The sequence below is a fragment of the Terrapene carolina genome, unplaced genomic scaffold (genome assembly GCF_002925995.2).
Source record: "Terrapene carolina triunguis isolate 2854851 unplaced genomic scaffold, T_m_triunguis-2.0 Scaffold211, whole genome shotgun sequence".
NCBI lineage: Eukaryota > Metazoa > Chordata > Testudines > Emydidae > Terrapene > Terrapene triunguis.
Window position 1 is genome coordinate 38,602,161 of NW_020664562.1, and position 20,355 is coordinate 38,622,515.

At 40.1% G+C, this 20,355-nt stretch overlaps 1 protein-coding gene across 1 annotated transcript in view; it reads right to left on the bottom strand.

The window, feature by feature from the left end:
* The window catches only part of LOC113407454 (inactive tyrosine-protein kinase transmembrane receptor ROR1), a 241,766-nt gene that overhangs the window by 15,609 nt on the left and 205,802 nt on the right, over window positions 1-20,355 (bottom strand). The window contains exons 5-7 of the mRNA XM_026656003.2: window positions 5,637-5,764; window positions 4,053-4,370; window positions 2,857-3,102 (exon numbers count right to left, since the gene is read on the bottom strand). Coding sequence (XP_026511788.1) covers window positions 2,857-3,102; window positions 4,053-4,370; window positions 5,637-5,764 — 692 coding nt within the window. The remainder of the gene's footprint in view (window positions 1-2,856; window positions 3,103-4,052; window positions 4,371-5,636; window positions 5,765-20,355) is intronic.

Genomic DNA, 20,355 nt, shown 5'->3' on the forward strand with positions numbered 1-20,355 from the left:
CGGAGCGAGGGTGGGGCACTCTCAGGGGAGGGGGCGGAATGGGGTGGGAGGAGAGGGGTGGGGGCAGCAAGAGATGGGGTGGGGCCTTGGGGGAAGGGGTGGAGCGGGGGCGGGGTCAAGCACCCCTGGGGAAATCAGAAAGTCGGCACCTCTGGTCCCTGCTTCCCCTCACAACTGCATTAAGGAAGTCTCTACCACACTTTGCCTCATGTGTCCTTTCATGCTACTCCACACCGGTGCCTATACACCCAGCCCTTCCCCCCAATCCTCTGGCGAGGCTTCCTACACTTGTCTCTCCACAGCCTCGCACTTGGATTATTGTCCCACACTACAGATTTGTCTGCAAAAGACATCACAGGCTTTATCAACTGCTGCATATGTGACAGCTGAAGCGGGCCGCTCACAACGGGTCGCAGACCTGGGAAATAAAATGGCCAAAAAGCAAGCAGGGTTGCTAAAGGGGCGCCTGTTTTTAGTACTGCCGGGGGGGGGCACCTGGGGGTGGCTGCTTTCCCCACTTGCCCACCTCTCCTGGGGAACAGCAACCAATTGGAGCTGCTGCAGGAAGCAGGCAGAGCTCTCCTCCTTCCCCTTAGAAGCCCAAGCCGTTCTCACGGGAGGGGAGGAGGGAGCAGAAAGAGCCCAGCAGCTCAGGGTAGCTCCACTCCCTCCTCCCTCCCCTTCCCTCCTGTGAGGTGAGCAAGGGGATAGCGCCTCTCCTCCTCCCCCCTTGCAGCACCCGGCCTGGGAAGGGGAAGAAGGAACTCTTGCAGCCCCTCCCCAGCCTGGGAAAGAGGGGATTAAAAGCCCCAGGAGCTGACGGAGGAGTGGAGGTGAGGTGGCAATGGGACAGAACAGATGTGGGGGCAGAACTGATGGGTGGCAGGATTCATCTGGAGTTGGGGGGGATGTTAATTGTTGTGCAGGGGGATGGGCAGATGTCACGGTGATGATAAGACCTCTTCCCCTCCCCCCCAACACTTTTTTCAGACCACTTTAAGCACTGGTTAGAACCAAAAGGAGACAAACACACAGAGGCACAGGCACCGGTTCATCCCCTGCAGTGTCCCAATCAAGTGGAATTACCATTCCTATTAAGCAGCAGTCACTACCATGAAGCCTCATTAGGCTTAAATTGGTTCCCTGGGAGACATCCCAATTAAGTCGGTTTCCTAATTAAGAAGGTCCCAATTAGGTGGAGTGTAAGATATTTTTAAAATGTGCCTGAATTGGCTTTTTCAGCAAGTACAAAAAGAGCTGAGTAGTAACAGCTCTTTACATTTTCAGAATGCAGAACAGCTCCTAACAATTGCACCTTTAACTAAACAACCAGCCACCTAATAGGATTCTATTTATTTATATTTTAAATAGGGACCCCGTCTCAGGATCTAGACACCCTAATATAATTATTCATGCAGTAAATACAATTAAACCTTAGCAGCATTAAAATCTTTCCACAGGAATTTTGTGGGCAGGCCAGCCAGACACCTACCCCTTCATCATCTAGGAAGCACAACCTCAGTCTTCTCCTTAGACCCTATCAACCAGACGTCTTTTATAGTGTACCCTAGAAGTCACCAAATTTGGTCTATTTCAGACTAGAAGGGAGCAAGTTCCAGACTCTTGCAATCCTCCCAGAGAATGGTCTGCCAGCCACCATATGAATTCAACACAGGGCATTACAACTATTAAGAGAGACAGTTTTGACTATGTAATGTATATGTTCCCTTTTTAACAAAAAATCTCAGTACGAACCTGAGCCAAAGCCCATTGGAGTCATTGGAAATCTTTCCACTTACTTAAATGTGCTTTGGATCAGACCCAGAATGCATACGATCCACAAGATAGTCTGATTTAATAAATGTTCGTAACCATAATCAAAATTAATTTAAACTCAAGATTGGCTACTGAACATGAAAAAGGATCTCACTTCCAAGGGGCAAGTTATCATTATTGCCATCGCGTGTGTGCAACATAATCATTTGCATGAAACCTTTTACCACAAATTACCAGAACAAGAGTCTATTGTCATAAGACTCATTGCTAGGTGCATTTTCCAACATGTACCCACAAGTAGCAGTGTTCTCTTCTTTACAGAATATCTGTATTATTAATTTTAATGAAGACTTAATAAAATGGGAACTATTTATTCAGATCTTCCTCCCACTCCCTCCAAATATCAGGAGTTCAGATAAAATGAGACCTGGATCTCAGCTAACCCTGAGTTTGTAAAACCTAAATCCAGGTGCTGAAGTTTTACAAAAATCAAAACCAAAACCCAGCTGACAAGTGTTTTGCAACCCCTCCCCCCCTTTTTTTTTTAAAACAAAGGCTGAACTGTATTAAGCTAGGTTTGCATTTATTAAAACGATTAAAAATAAATCAAAGGGAAACAATTTTATAATGCATTTAGGATCCGTGCCAACAAAGCCAATTCTACTTCACTAAAAAGTGATATTAATTTTAACGATTACTTTGAAAATGTAGAACACATGACATGCTAGAAACACTTATACTTCATTGAGGAGGTTTAAGCTTTACAACCTTTCCTTATAAAATATTTTCATGATGTTGCTTCAGTTGCTTACCAGATGCACAGGTAAGAACTGTAAGGTTTCTCTTGTTGGGGAATTTCCTGTTTCAGATTCTGTGGCTTTAGGTACAAACACTGCATGTAGTCTTCTTTACCAGAGCTCCCTTTCCAGACACAACAAAGGCGTTCTGTGCACAGCTACACAGAACGTATGTGATGGGGCACAACTGTATGGATCAGACACTTTTTCCTTCAATAAAGTAATTCCAATGTTTCCCCTTTAAAAAACAATTAGAAATAAAATGGGATGGTTCAGTATTTACCACATGCTGGGATGTCACAAAGCTCAGACTTAAAATTTTCATCTAAGGTAAAGCACCATGGCGCTTCCTTCTGATTCCCTGGATTTCGACAATAGGAATGGCCCCCGTTTAACTCTGGGTATCTGATGGCGGTGAAGGTATGTGTGTGCGGATACTGAGAGTTCCATGGCTGGCACTGACGTCCAGACTTTGTCGCACTGACGGTCCCACGGTAATCTACTCCAGTACTGTTGTAACATTTGTGATCTGAAAAACATTAAAGCAATAGTTGATCGCAGCGAGTCAGAATGCTACCGTACATACTGACCACTAGTAGGAGTGCATAATTAACCTCCTGGAGACTAAGCACAATTCTGCGGACCTGAGGCCTGGAAACCAAATTCAAGGAGTAAGGGGTCCCAATTTGTTGCGGCTGTAACACTTGGCCTGCCTTGCATTCACATTCCTGGGAGGATTTAAAGCTTATGCTTTAGTAATGAAAACAGCTTACTCTGAGTATTTTTAATAAAAAATACATAAGAAGAGTCAAGCCTACAGTGGGAACCTGAATCACATTAATTATTTTAATATAAAGGTAGAGAATACGTGGGACACAATAAATAAATAAATATTTCTTATTTTGGACACAAACATTTGATATTGCAGTAATGCAGTGACCAAGAGTGCGCTCCTGTCAATGCCTGTAGTTATGCCTTAGAACAACATCTTAGGCAAGTACAGTCATGGACCTGATCCTGTGAGCCTTAATCATGTTGACTTGTCCTTAATCACACCAGCAGTACCATTAGAATATATTGAACTACTGTGGCAAGGACGTCTTACATGTGTAAGGGTTGCAGGACCGGGATCTTAGATGTTTACTGATCTTAAAACGTTACAAGTGAAACCATCCTTTTTGTTAGTTAATATTAACAAAAAAAATCTGAAGCCAATAAACTGCTAGTAGCGTAAATCCAGAGGCAATTTAAGAAAATATTGAAAAAGTTATTGCGAGTTTCCGTGGTTTCTGGAATAACCAGCTCAGTCTTCCACCAACTTGACGCAAGACTATAATGATTGTGAGTTTTCAGAGTTCATGACTACCCCCATTTGGGGGCAGAGAGTGATTAGATAAAACCTTCACATGCTGACCTGATAATTCTTGCACAGCAACTTTCACTTACTTACTTACTTCTTGCATAGCAACTTTCACTTACTTTTATTTATAGGATCTGCCATGGGGATTCCAATCCGGATACAATTTACAGCTTCCGGGCTATCTGGCTGAGGAAGGTCTTCACAGTTTGGCAGCTTTAATCTCATCAGAATCATAGGATTGGACCTTGCAAAAATATACTCTGTCTGACAAAGGACATTTTCCAGAATTTCACATTCATCACGGCACAGATCTCGGGGCTTTGGGGCTGGTGAGGTCTCATCACAGTATGGGAAAGCGTAGTGGCACAAAGAAGGAATGGCAAACTGGGAGCATTTATCAGATAAGTGACTGGAAGTGCCAATCATAGTGAAGGCAGCTGTAAAACACACAAAAGGATTTTATTTAACATGACAGGAGTTTTAGGCTCAACAGTATAATCCATACTTTGTACACATTTGACAATGGCAAGTTACTAAAGTAAGAAGAACAAACTCATTTTCTCAGCAATTACAGTAATAACTATTATTTCAGAACACTAAATTCCAGCGGGGACAAATGCACATTCTAGAAATACAGGATAACAATTATTTTAAAAGTTGCTATAATGTTCATTTCAGTGAAAAAGAAATTACATTTGGTGTCAACATTGCATTGATTTTAAGCTGTCTCAAAACTAGAAATTAAATTTTATTTTTATTTGCTTTTTTCCCCAGATAGTTCGTAAAGTCGTCTAAATATTTTGTTTCTTGGATTACTTTTACCGGATAGGTAAGAACAGCAGGTTCTACAGAATGCATAATAACAAAAATATTGTACATTTACATATTGCATCCTTCATCCCAAAGGATCCCAAATCACTTTATAAACAAACCGATAGAGTGTATGAACTGCTGTATATTTAAGGAACATTTCCATCACTGCTGTGTTGCAATGTTTTAACAACGCATGGCAACACTGCATAACACTTTATGGAAAGATGTCAAGCACACTATCCAATTGAAACCACAGGAGCATTTTAGACCATTGGAAAGTCATTAGCTTGGCTGGAATCTGGCCATGGGCAACACACCTAAAATTGTGGGAAAGTACCATGAAGTCTTTACAAGAGATCAAGAGCTTTGTTTTATGTCTCGTCGCACACAGGGCACTTCCTTCACACAGTGCTGGGGCATCGGTTCCTTACTAAGTCAGAGGCAAGAATGCCACCTGTTGAATTACTTATACAGCCTTCTTCAGTACCTGGGGTTTTCCTCAACAGTCTCTCAACCAAGTAATGACCCAGCTTGGCCTTGCTTAGCTTTTAAAATATGCTGGGATCACAGCACAAGATAGACCAGATATGAGCCATGCCTACCTCTTGTTCTTATATGTGTGTGTGTTTGTGTGTGTGTGTTTTTGAGGAAGCCAATCAGCAGAGACATACAGCATATTAAAAAGCTGTGCATATTTGATATGACCCATTCCACTGAAAACATGCTATATATCAATCCGGATTAGGCTTTGCTGTGGCGAAACTCACAGCAAATGGGAAGGTAACAAAAGAGGATCTAAGGAAAAAATAATGTTAGTGGCAAGAGACTGTAGCAGTTCTCTGGAAAAAGGTGTGTATTTTTGAGAGCTAGGGGCAACATGCTTTACCTACCTGTAATCTGATTTTCTATTTCACCCTGCATATGTAGAGACTCCATATAAATTGTTCGATTCCCAATAAATCTTGCACAAGCAATCCCTCTGTATGGCTGGCAAAAACCATCCTCTTCATACTCGTCACTAAAAACAATCATACACACAAAAGGCTAAAACACAACATATTTTAAATGGAATTGGTAGCAAAAAGTCACTAGAGGGAGTTCACATTTATATTATTATAGAGATTTTTGAGGGTTCTACTATGTTTGTCTGGTAGTGCAGAGAGCCCGGATATGGCCTGCCACACCACTTAAGACTGTGTTAAAGGATTAAATGGTATTTAGGTGGTGCAGAGGACATTGCACAGAATTCATACCCTGGTTGAATATAATGGTAAAAGATTCTGTTGGTGGTTTTCAATATCCTGAAAAAGCATCACAGAGTGAAATACACGGAACATACACATTTATCCTTCAATCTTTGTGAATGCAGGTAACACAATATTACCGGTCAGTCAAAACCCAGGCTCATGTTGTCTTAAGTGTATGAATTCTACATTAGGGAAAGACTGTATTCTGGAAATGATATCCAGTCACAATCGGAAGAGCAAACTGGGATTGGTTGAAAAAAATGACTTTACATTTATTTTAAATAACAGAGACGCTCTTTCTACTACTTAAACTGTGATGTTGGGAAAGCATTTTCCAAATCTTCTACTTCAATCATTTGAACCTAAATGCAGCAGTAAAAGTAACGTTGGACAGAGAAAGAAACAGAAGGGTGTGTAAAACATCATAGCCTTCTGAGCACTCATAGTTAATACGTATAAATGGGGAGGAGCTCCTTCCACATTTAGCAAATGCTATAAAATTGTTCATAAAACAGAGCAAGAGCTAGAATGGGAGCCCTATTTTTGCTTCATTAATTACTTTGTATTTAGGCATTTAATACATAAATACAGATGTGAAAATATTTGCCAATATTCTTCAAACAAGACTAGGAAAGGAAGTTACCAAACCTCAGACAAAGGGACCAGACACTGTTTAGTTTGAACAGAGAACCAACAGCTAATAATAGGCATGTAATGCAATTCCTTTTCGGAAGGAATCAGGGAGAGGGCTGTGTGGGTCACTTGATGTGGAAAAAGCACTTACATGCATTGTGTGGCCCTTTTGATTTCACATTTTGAGAAAATCTGATGTTGGAGGAAGGCTTGCAAAGATGGATAGAGCATTTATACAGAGGCCTCAACACACAGATCATGCAAAGATACTTTTCTCCTCTCCCCCACAGACACTGGATGCAAGTGCTTGGAAATACAAATTACAACTTGACTCCTTGATGCTTTCCACTTGTATGCACAACTTATTACCTAGATTGCCCAATGTCTTGCACAGTGACCTGGGGGAGTTAATAGGATTAAAATGGAGGTGGCCTCAGGCATCTTTCAGGCCACCCCATATATTTTTCAGCACTTTCTAGTAACTATCCCGACACAGTGGTGCCTGTGGATGAACACAGCAGGCTTTCTACATTCACATGGAGACACCAGAAGCCACAAATCAAATTAAGTAATGAGTAACTGTGAAGGAAGGGAGGGAATTGAGGAGATGCTCTCCCTTATTTAAAATTACTGGGCCTACAGATTCAGCTTCATGGAGAGATGGCTGCAAAGGGATTGAACAGTTGTGTTGCTTAAGCATGCCTGGCACGTGAAGAGTTATATAAGCTACAATTAATGACATTTTTCGTGCTTTGTTCTTCTTTTTCTATTAGAAATAAAATTACAACTCACATGCTCTGTCTCACAGTAAAAATATAGAAGTGTGGTGAGAAAGGCTCAGCTGGTGTTTCACCTCTTATCGTTATATTAATAAATCCAGACACCTGACGGTGCAGAGAGGCACCTAGTGGGATTTTCAAAAGCACCTAGGCACCTAACTCCCTTTGTTTTCTGTGGGAGCTAAACGCTTTTAAAAATCCCACTAGATGTCTGCATCTTTCAGCACTTAAATACCTTTAAAAATCTAGCCCTTGGAGTCCTAGGGCACTTATGTACTTTTGAAAATCATAGAATATCAGGGTTGGAAGGGACCTCAGGTGGTCATCTAGTCCAACCCCCTGCTCAAAGCAGGACCAATCCCCAAATCAATCATTCCAGCCTGACCTTAAAAACCTCTAAGGAAGGAGATTCCACCACCTCCCTAGGTAACCTATTCCAGTGCTTCACCATCCTCCTAGTGAAAAAGTTTTTCCTAATATCCAACCTAAACCTCCCCCACTGCAACTTGAGACTATTACTCCTTGTTCTATCATCTGGTACCACTGAGAATAGTCTAGATCCATCCTCTTTGGAACCCCCTTTCACGTAGCTGAAAGCAGCTATCAAATCCCCCCTCATTCTTCTCTTCTGCAGACTATATAATCCCAGTCCCCTCAGCTTCTCCTCATAAATCATGTGTTCCAGCCCTCTACTCATTTTTGTTGCCCTCCGCTGGACTCTTTCCAATTTTTCCACATCCTTCTTGTAGTGTGGGGTCCAAAACTACACAGTACTCCAGATGAGGCCTCACCAATGTCGAATAGATGGGAATGATCACGTCCCTCGATCTGCTGGCAATGCTCCTACTTATACAGCCCAAAATGCCGTTAGCCTTCTTGGCAACAAGGGCACATTGTTGACTCATATCCAGCTTCTCGTCCATTGTACCCCTAGGCCCTTTTCTGCAGAACTGCTGCCTAGCCACTCGGTCTCTTGTCTGTAGCAGTGCATGGGATTCTTCTGTCCTAAGTGCAGGACTCTGCACTTGTCCTTGTTGAACCTCATCAGATTTCTTTTGGCCCAATCCTCTAATTTGTCTAGGTCCCTCTGTATCCTATCCCTACCCTCCAGCGTATTTACCACTCCTCCCAGTTTAGTGTCATCTGCAAAATTGCCGAGGGTGCAATCCATGCCATCCTCCAGATCATTAATGAAGATATTGATCCGGCCCCAGGACCGACCCTTGGGGCACTCCGCTTGATACCGGCTGCCAACTAGACATGGAGCTATTGATCACCCGTTGAGCCCGATGATCTAGCCAGCTTTCTATCCACCTTATAGTCCATTCATCCAGCCCATACTTCTTTAACTTGCTGGCAAGAATACTGTGGGAGATCATATCAAAAGCTTTGCTAAAGTCAAGGAATAACATGTCCACTGTTTTCCCCTCATCCACAGAGCCAGTTATCTCATCATAGAAGGCAATTAGGTTAGTCAGGCATGACTTGCCCTTGGTGAATCCATGCTGACTGTTCCTGATCACTTTCCTCTCCTCTAAGTGCTTCAAAATTGATTCCTTGAGGACCTGCTCCATGATTTTTCCAGGAACTGAGGTGAGGCTGACTGGCCTGTAGTTCCCCGGATCCTCCTCCTTCCCTTTTCTAAAGATGAGGCACTACATTAGCTTTTTTCCAGTCATCTGGGACCTCCCCAGATCGCCATGAGTTTTCAAAGATAATGGCCAATGGCTCTGCAATCACATCCACCAACTCCTTTAGCATCCTCGGATGCAGCACATCCGGCCCATGGACTTGTGCTCATCCAGCTTTTCTAAATAGTCCTGAACCACTTCTTTCTCCAGAGGGCTGGTCACCTCCTCCCCATACTGTGCTGCCCAGTGCAGTAATCTGGGAGCTGACCTTGTTCACGAAGACAGAGGCAAAAAAAACATTGACTACATTAGCTTTTTCCAGGTCCTTTGTCACTAGATTGCCTCCCCCATTCAGTAAGGGGCCCACACTTTCCTTGACCACCTTCTTGTTGCTAAGATACTTGAAGAAACCGTTCTTGTTACTCTTACCATCCCTTACTAGCTGCAACTCCAAGTGTGATTTGGCCTTCCTGATTTCACTCCTGCAGGCCTGAGCAATATTTTTATACTCCTCCCTGGTCATTTGTCCAGTCTTCCACTTCTTGTAAGCTTCTTTTTTGTGTTTAAGATCAGCAAGGATTTCACTGTTAAGCCAAGCTGGTCGCCTGCCATATTTACTATTCTTTCTACACATCGGACTCTCTGCTAACTTTTGAAGAACTAAAGAAAGAATATAATTTAGAACCTGGACTGAAAGAAACAAACATCTATTTTGGACTCTAGAGGTGATTTTCCTGGTGAATTCTCCATCAAATCATACATATTTCTAGCTTATACTGGAGTTTACCTAGGGACTAGATAAGTTAGCAAGTCCTTTTGAAGGTGATCAAGCATTGGAATGAGACATACAACCAGAAAGAAATCTGATGGATGTATAAACTACTTCAATTCATAGCCAAAGAAAGGTTTTATTAACAAGGCTGCTCCACCTCACTCTCAAATTCACTCTTGTACTAAAGAAAATTTAACCCAATGTAAGTGGCTGAATGCTGAAAGGAATGTGAATGAATAGGGAGTATGGACACACATTTCTATCTGTTGGCAATGCCCTGAGGTACAGGATTTTAAGAAAGAGTTAATCTTAGTTATATAAAGGTTACAGATAAAGGGAACAGACTGGATCCAAAAGGCCCTCCCTCTGGATGTTGGCGACCAGAGGAGAATTCATTTAGACAAAACAGGATTAGTAGCTCAAACGGTGCATGCACTGTTTTGCAGTATTTTGGAAATGAGCTTCAGTAAAAGGGCAGTGGAGTAAATCAATTGAAAGAAATAGGAGTATTGAAATCTGACAGACACATCCCTGGTAAAAAAAAAGAGAGGATTATAAAACCACCTGGACTTCATTTTGAGAGCCCCCAGCCTAAGGGGAGGTGGGGGTGAACTGAGATAGTGCAAGAGAAGCCCTACGAGGTAATGGACTATGACATGCATATCTATTATATCGACTACCATTAACAGTTCAAAACTGGACTCTTGATTAGATCCTGGTAATACTTTATTATGCTTTATGGATCTGTATGTTCCAGCCAATTTCTTTCACTTAAACAAAAATTACATGTTACTTTATGGAGTATGGAAAGTTATAGCTTATTCAATTGTGACTGAAGGGAGCTTATCTTTGGGGAAAGGTGCAGTGTCAACATTCCTGGGAACTGAAGCTATTTATTTAGCCATGGAACAAAGACCACACTGGCTGTTCAATGCACATTTCCCAAACCCAGTCCCACCCCTGACCAAGAAGGGACCGAGAAGTTGTGATGGTTGGCTTTAAGACACAGATATCTGTTCACTAGGAACAGGACTGAGATCACCAATTCATTTTATATACTACAGGTTCCCCGTATTTCAACCCCTTTTTGGTAATCTAATCACTGCTTCACTATTTAAATGTCAATATGTTTCTGAGGCCTGATCTCCAATTCCTATGAAAAGCAATAGAATGGATCCTGGCTTCAATGGGAGATGGATCAGACCTTTAAGACCTGATTCAGCAAAGCACTTGAGCACATCTTAACTTTATACACATGCTTAAGTCCCACTGAAGTCAAAGTCAATGGGACCTAAGCATGTGCTGTCCGTTTACAGTAAGTACTTTTCACCTCTATTTCTTTTTTATTAGTTTAAACTATTAATATTTCAGTAGCACTCAGAGGACCCAATCAGGATCAGAGTCTGATTGTGTTAGGTGCTGCACATGCACATACATAGAAATAGTTGATTTTGCATCTCTTACCTCCAGTGCTCCATATACCAATGGCAATTTATATGTTGTTCACATGTCAGTTTAGAGCAGGAGAGTAAAAGGGAAGGCTTGAACTTTAACTACTGACAGATGATCCTTGCATTGCTGTAAGGTGATTTTTTAAAAAATTACTTTCCATTTCTTTTTCATTTGGTTCTTTTAATATTTTTGCAAAAGCATGGATGTTTATCTTGGAACTTTCCCACTGCATTTGGATTCTGCTGGAGTTTCCCATGTGTCATTACTTTTCGCTACATATAAGAGCACCCTGTATTGAATTTACACTATACTCAGGTGTCAGTAACATTTGATTGAACAAAGCTTGCAAAAGATAGCTGCTTGCATATTAGTCCTTATGTCTCATTTGGTATCTCTGAAAAATGACCTGCACCTTTCTAATTTAAATAAAAATGCACATTCATTTTAAAAGACCAAGAGTAAAAGTCACTACTTGGAGCGGCACTGTAGATTTCTCAATTGTAGTATGGGTTTCATTTGAATATTCTGCACTTGTTACATTTATGGAATTCCTACTGATGGTGACAGAAGTCCAGTATGCAAAGCAAATGCAGAACATGCAGTTGATATCTCTAATACTGAGTAGAGAGGAGAAATTTGGCTTTACGTTGCCGATGCAACATGTTCCATTGCCTACTCTACTGCCACACAAGCTCATCACACAAAGCATGGGTTTGCAAGCTTACAGTTGTGAAAACATGTCAGAGGGGTCATAACCATCTTCCCCCTCCCCATATTGGTAGACACGAGGGTAGTCCTGACTATATTCCAAGTAGATGGGCCTGGGGAAAGGTCACAGCATGTAAAAGGCTGAGAACCATTGGCAAAGAAATTACTATACTTTCTTGGGATTGTTCTTTCCCCATTAGCTTTCTTTTGATTTTTGGATCAAAAAAAGAATTCTCTCCATTGGCAACATTTATATCAATCTTGGGCACTAGCTGCCTTTGCTGTAATCATATAATCATAGAAGTGTAGGATTGGAAAGGACCTCAATAGGTCATCTAGTCCAGTCCCCTGCACTTAAGGCAGGACTAGGTAATAACTAGACCATTCCTGACAGGTGTTTGTCTAACCTGTTCTTAAAAACCTCCAATCTTAGAGATTCCTCAGCAATTTGTTCCAGTACTTAAGTTTTTCCTAATGTCCAACCTAAACCTCCCTGGCTGCAATTTAAGCCCATTGCTTCTTGTCCTATTGTCAGAGGTTAAGGAGAACAAATTTTCACCATCCTCCTTGTGACTATCTCCAATTAGTCCATATCTTTCTTGTAATATGGTGCCCAGAACTGGATACTATGCTCCAGCTGAGGCCTTCCGTGTAATAACACAATACACACATACAAAATAAAGCCCCCAAACCAGAAAATGACCAATCCAGAATATTTCATACTCTCAGTTTCTCTCTTTGCTTCTCACAAAGGGACGCTCCTGATGCTTTCCCAGTGTTAATATGTTTTATAGTTTTGTCCTACTCTAATTTCTCCTATTTGGGATATCCTGTTTCACTCCATCTGGGTTTGACAAATTAAAAATGTAAACAGGAAGGATAACAAAGCCCAATGGAGCTTATAAGCTATGGCTCCTTACACAAGGGTCTTATGAAGATTAAAAAGGCACATTCAAAGAGGCAAAATGGTTTCAGACTACAAAGCCATCCATCACTGGGTTTAAACACGAATTTAGCTCAGCTTCAGCACTGATATATCAAAATGCAAAGGTGCTTTATGATGTGAATTCATGGTGCTGTTTCTTAAAAAGGTTATTCAGTTGCCAATGATTCCAGTTCCATTCAGTCCTCATAAGTTTCTGGCCCTTTTCCAGGTGAACCCTGTGTAAGTAACATCCAAAAGAAGTAGAAGGACTGAGTGCAGCAGGCACTCAGACAGGCAGTCCATAAATAAAAGCTTTTCATAAGGGTCATTTCTTATTTGAGATGGAGATGTGTATGGTTTAAAATGTAACAAAAAAAGAAAAAATAAAAATCAAAGGGGGAGGGTGAATGAAAAAAGTTATAGAGCCAAATTCTCCTCTTACTGAAATCAATGAGTTTGTATTGGCGCACTGGGGGGAGGGATAGCTTAGTGGTTTGAGCATTGGCCTGCTAAACCCAGGGTTGTGAGTTCAATCCTTGAGGGGGCCATTTGGGGATTTAGTTGGGGATTGGTCCTGCTTTGAGCAGGGGGTTGGACTAGATGACCTCCTGAGGTCCCTTCCAACCCTGATATTCTATGACTATGACTGGGACAGAAGTTAATCCAATGGTACAAATAACTGGAAAGCTCTTTGTCAGCTCAGCATACTGCACTATGGCTCTGTTGAACCAAAACTACCTCACTGCCTTTTTGTTGCAGTGTGATGCCACTGGGAATTTTTAAACGGCCTTTAGTGTACCTTGTGACACGAAACAACTGCTCCTTTATTAGTAGCCTCAGACAAACCCCGTTAATGTGCTGATAGCAGAAAATAAGTTAAGTAGAAATGGGCTGAAATATCCAACTTTTTCAGTGGTTCAGTGACAAACTGTTCTCAATATTAAGCACCCCATTTATTGTTTTCTATTCAATGATGTAGTCTGGATTTAGATTAGCTATCTCTTCTCTTTATCCAACAAGTCTGCCAACTCCATTTTAGAAATATGAATGTCACTGCAGATCCAGATTTGTATTTTAAAGCTAGTTTTTTAAATACTTCCTTTTCTATTCCAGTCCTTTTCTATATTACCAGAAATTGCCAAACTACAATTAAAGCACCTCCTATAAAACACTGTTTTTCATATGGTCATTAATTTCAGCAACAAGGAAATTTCAGCAAATTTAATGCAACGAACTAGATCTAGGGATTTGCTTTAGCAATAGTTGTAGCTTTAAGATCAAGACGTTAATGTGAGTTAACTTTAGATGTATTTACTAAACCAATAGAGAAACTGGAGTTAGATGGTTCAGGATTTGTTTTTATTTATTTTTTGGTGTGTGGACTACTGATTTCCAATGCATTAAGAGAAAAAACATAGAAACCAGCATAAGAGGGTCAGTTATTTTTGTCATATCACTAATGAAGGTAGGAAACTTATGTACTTAAGCTACTGACAGTACCTGAAGATAAAAAGTGGAAGAGGAGAAGGAAAAGACATGGAAGAAAATACCCCAAAGATCTTGGAAGAAGTAAGGAGGAATCTAGGCCTATTATTCTGTTGAGCATTTTTTAAGATGCTCAGATACTAGTGTGATGAATAAGGTGTAAATGCTTGGATATATAATTGGTTAGTTAGATTAGACAGCTGGGCTGCCAATACTGAGATGGCCAAATGAGCAGATAGCACTAAATTGTATAGGTTATATTAAAGGAAACTGAGATGAACCTCAGAACCATGTAACAAAGGTAGGTGAATGGGCAACATGATGGCCAGTGAAATTCAACAACGATGGTGCAAAAAACACACAGACAGCTACAATACATGTGCAAAGTAAAATGCTTCATTTTTAACTGCTTTGAGGGCAAAAACAAGAAACAGAATTTATCCCTGAGATATGCCAAGTGGATAGATGGGACAACTTTAATCTTAAATATAGTCTATTTGCTTTTTTTCCACTTGTAAATCTGCGAATTGGAGGTACTATTTATCGACAGAGAAAAACAATTAAAGAATTATTTTTGTCTTACTGCACCACTAAACTAAACAGACCCAGGCATTAATATGAGTTACTTACATCAAGCAGCTGAGCCTTGATGGGAAAATAGAACAGATGACTGAATGTTCTAATTCACTTTCTATGACTCCACTTCTCCCCGGGAAAAGTGCAGAATATTTCAAGAGGGACAACAGAAAGTTCAAGAGCTTTAAGGGCTCAGATCCTGTAGTCCTCACATCGGCAAACCTCCCAGTGCAGTCAAAACTCTCAGTAAAACTGATGGGAGGTTTGGCTGTATGAGGACCACAGGATCTGAGCCCTCAAAGGTCTTGAGCTTTGGGTTGTCCCAATTGAAGCATTCGTCACTTTTCCCTTGGAGAAGAGGGAATAGAGGGTAACTAAGAATTAGTCCTTAATTTTATTTCCCAAAAGTTACACACTTCAGAACACATGTGACCCAAGACTGGGGATATTTTGCTTTAGAGGAACTGAGTTCATAATAAATAGTAAGAAATGACAGAATGGAAAAGAGAAATCTGCTCCATTTAACTATATAATTATTTGTGTGGGCAATCAGATGGGCTATTTTTATTATTATGTATGGCACAGTTTACCCATATATACAGATTAATCCTGCATAATTTATCTTTACATTATTAATCACATCATAAAATTTATCTGTATTCTTGTTCCAACTTTATATAAAATAAAATTTATACGTTTTTACTTGGCAGGAATCCATTAAAGCAAACAGATGAATAATATTCTCTCATACTTTCCAAAGGAGCACAAAACAGTTACTTGTGTCTAATTTAGAAAATGGGAACATATTGGCCCTATTTCATAACAATATTTCAGAAATGCAAGGGTTGCATTTCAGTTTGGAAAGGGAAAAGAATTGTCCAGGCTTGTATGTCACTGTGCAATTTCAGGGAAAGTGATATCTGGGGTAATATATTCTGTTCCAGTTTAGAAACCCATTTAAAATCACAAGGCAGTTATGGTTTAATGTCCAGGAAACAAAACTACAACAGAGGGATACCAATAACAAGAATGAATAATGTTGCTGTTTTGTCATCATTAATGTATGGGGGGTCCTATGGTACCAATGAATACTCAGGTTCCTAACTTCAGTGAATTTTACATATTACCTTGACAGGTGGCTTCTTTATTATTCTACTTCGCTGCTGACTGTTGCACATTACACTGATAGGTACCTTAAAAATGTTGCCTCAGATGCATGGGCAAATAAAGCATCTAAAAATAAATGTGAGTTCAGATTGCTATTTAATGGACAGTGGTACAGATCAGGATTGGGGCCTTCATTGTACTTGGCCCTGTGCAAACACAGTGACACAGTCACTTACATTTCTTACAGTTTCACCAGCATAATGTTCTGAGTATTACTCAGTTCTACCTAACATTTCACTCCCTCCCCCCAACCTGCAGTCATTTCTTGTTAGAGCGTTTTTCTGCTGAAAGAAGGCAGGTTTGTGCAAAGACAAACATCACTGGTGAGAGCTGACGTGTTTTCTACTAGTGAAAGCAAGGCAGTGCTGGAAGCTGAATAAAATATATTTCTTACGCAATTAATCTCTTGGCAAGGATATACTAGCAATTACTGTATGTTTTTCTTTGTCGTTGTTAGAAAGTTTTACAGTACCTCTATCTACATAATTCATTTCTAGAAAGGAAAAGCTGCCTAGAAAATCTCAGTAACATCCTCAGGTAAAAACATTTAGTGTTCATGCATTTGATTTAAATTTTTTCAGCTGGAATTCTAGCATCTGAGATTCACTCCTCTTAAATGCTTTACAATAATTTCTTCCCTACTAAAACTCTTTCTAGAAACTGAAGTCACATTCTTGCAAGCAGGAGAGGCACAGAACATGGTAGCCAACTGTGTTCTTACTCAGTGGAGCAGCAGCTGTAACTGGTTATGAAACAGCACTAGTAACAGTATTTGGATCTTTCCTGGCAGATTTCTTACATCATGATTCAATATGAACTGCAGTTATGAAAGTGCTTGCAGTTATGAAAATGGCAGGAAACTCCTAGTGATCATGTTTTATTTGACAAAGATATTTTAGGGTTATGTTGGAAGGCAGATTCTGGATGTAGAAGAAAAACTAATATACAAAGATTCTGAGGATTAATCAAATAGGATAAAATTATAAGTGCTAACCATTGTGTCTTCTATCAAACCTTTATGCTGGGCTCTCTCTCTCTCACAGTTCTGATGATCCCACATATACGTTACTTATCCAACACTCCTTGGACATTGACCTGTAGATAGGAATATTTGATGGAACTCCCATCAACTGGTTGCAATGAGTCTTAACTGAGTGATACCAGACTCACTTTCCACCCATTTTGAGATGGGCTCCTTGATTCTATAGCACTCCCAATACCTGATGGACTGAGGGTAAGTTCTAGCCAGAGTCTCTTAGGTGACAGTAAGGAATGCTTCCACTCAGCCATTGGGCTGGGAAGTCTAAATTAAACACCAATTAAAATGGAAATTTGAGAGAAAGGACTTCCCCTGTGTAACTAGTTAAGCTTTACCCCTCGGAGGTTGTTTCTAACAATGAATTCTTCCAAAATCCTTAATAGCTGACACATGATACATTTTTAAACATGTTTTATTAACAGTGACAAACTGTAACAACTTTACAGTCAAACCGCTGTGTCTTCAACGGCCACCCAGATTCAGATCTTTCATGGCTTGGTGTAGCTTCCTTAAGGAAAATAATATCAGTCCAATGTATCTGAGGATCTCCTTAGTTAAACATTTAATTGTTTTTACATGCACAAAAGCTGTTTAAAGGGCCTGTTTGACCAGGAAGCTGATATTCCCTAGAGGGATACTACACATGTATACTATTGCCATATGTGAGAATTATTATACATGCACTTAACATAGTGTGAGACTTGCACATTTTTTGACATAGGAGGTGTAGAACAGGATACCTTTTACCTCTCAGAGTTTTCCCAGAAGGATATATCTCTATATCTGTATATATCACTACAAACACTGGACCAAATCCCAAAGTACATACTTAGATTTTATTCAATCTTTACTCAAACAAAACTCCCTTATACTTAGCACTGCAGGATTTGACCTTTTTACTATGTACGCTATACTTTTTATAATTCTGTTTTTGTAATAGATATTAATATAGTCATGACTGCTTTCACCCCATGGTAAAGGATAATATTAACTAGGAAGAGTGGTCAGATAAGGCCCATCTTTCTATTTGTATGCAAACAAAAAGGCGTTCAATTAGACAAGACTGAACACAGAAACAAATTTTTTTGCAGAGTCCATGTTTCTCTCACAGATCCCATAATGGACACAAGGATATGTCAAAGGCTTAGTGAAAGAGCTGGTCAGAATAACGGGCCCATTTGAAGTAAATATTTTTTTTGTGAAAACCTGTCTCGATTTGCATTAAAATGCATGAAATTCAAAAAAATTTCCACCAGCTCTACTACTGATTTCTGTCTCTCTCAGAAAAACTGTACTCACTGCTGACAACTGACAAGACTGAGGAGTTAGAACAACACAGGTTTTTGCCATTATCAACACTAATGATTTTGGGTTTACAACTCTATAATAGCTTGAAACACAATACACAGATATTTCTGTAAGCCTTAGTAAAACTTTGGAATTTGTAGGGGTTAAGGTATAACAGATCTATATCAAAAGGAAAGCACATTTCATCTAAGGCAAGTGCCCTTTTTTAATAAATATATTATAAATACACTTGTAAGCCTCAGTGGAATGACAGTGTCTTACTTTCATAGGATTGTCCTGCTTTTCTACCCAATGCTTTTCTTTCCTCCTTTCCTATGAAACAGTGGCCAATTATCCCACTTTTTGATATTGCCATCCTAAAGTTCTTGTCCTACCTTGATAGCAAACAATCAGCCTTAGGTTATCTGTGGAAACCGTACCAGAAGGGACCATCTCTAGAGGTGAACGGTCCACTCAGTTAGTTGTTGGCCCCTGGTGAGACTTCAAATAAGGCTTTGAAATAGCCCCAGCTTCATTCTAGATGAAGAATTCTGTGATGTCACTATCTGAGACACTAGAAATTAGACTGACCTGAGTGAGTCCATCTGTTTGTAACTTTTACACCCTATCTTATCATTCTGATTAATTTTATTATTAATTCCTTCTCTGCTCTGTTTTTGTGTGTGTTTATGTGTGTGTGTGGGGGGGAGAAGACTAATTGATTTGGTCTTACAGCTAACTTTTAATTTGTCCTGTGTGTTGGTGAGTCAATATTTTAAACTTAAACATGATAAACAGATGACATAAATCTGATACTTGTATTAGAAGTGAAATACATGCATCAGCACAATTAAAAATAATATATACATTAACTTGCTTAAACTATTATTCAACTGAAAAATTGCATCTACTGGTAACTTCTATAAGCCAGAATTACTGGAAAAAAAATAACAGTTACTACCGTAAGGAAAAGCTTACTGCAAAAATTAGCTATTTTTAACCTCTTTTTTATTTAACAGTAGTGTTCAGCTCAGTTTTCAAAGATTCCTTTTAAGATATCCAAGCACAATCCAAGATGCATCTCCAAGCATGTCCGAAGGTATTCTGAAATGCACAGTGTATTACAAGAGCTGCCTACGTGTGGGAAAACCTGGCTAAATTAGGCATTTTAGCACACAGACCTATGAAGGTCTTGAGCCCTTTTACTGCTGCACTCTGCCATGCAGTTAGAGGGCCTCAGATTAATTCAGTTTCCAATTGTAGATGACCATGTTTATAGCCATGCTAGGGTGCACAGTGTTCTAACCATTTTTTTCATTAGTATATTAGACATGCCTTTTAGGCAATGTATATGAGACATATATGTGATGGCAGATGGTCTTTCACAGCACAAACACTGTCTCTCTCACACTTCTAGTTGGCGCTGAAGGAGCTAGCAACTTTGGAAACCAGGCTGGCATCTAAATATGGATTTAGGAGCCCAGTTTTACGTTTACCGGTTTCAAAATTTGGGCCAAGTATGAATCTCTGTCATGTATGAGGCAGATAAGGAGAATAGTCCTCAGTTGTTGGGATAGAAAAAGCACAACAGGGCATACAGAACTCGCCCCACACCCTTTCTTTCCCTCCATCCCACAAAGTGAAAAAATGAGAAGATGAGGTTTATATGAGCAAACAACATGATCTAATTGGGGAAAGAGGGCTAGGCACATAATTCTTAGTGTCCTTTTCTTGGCCCTTCTTCCTCCAGTCCACTTATCCAGCTAAGTACTGTAGTGAGCCCATTCTTCCTCATGTGGACCCTTCCCATCAATTTTTGAAAGCTTCAAGAGTACAAAGAACAGGAGTACTTGTGGCACCTTAGAGACTAACAAATTTATTAGAGCATAAGCTTTCGTGGGCTACAGC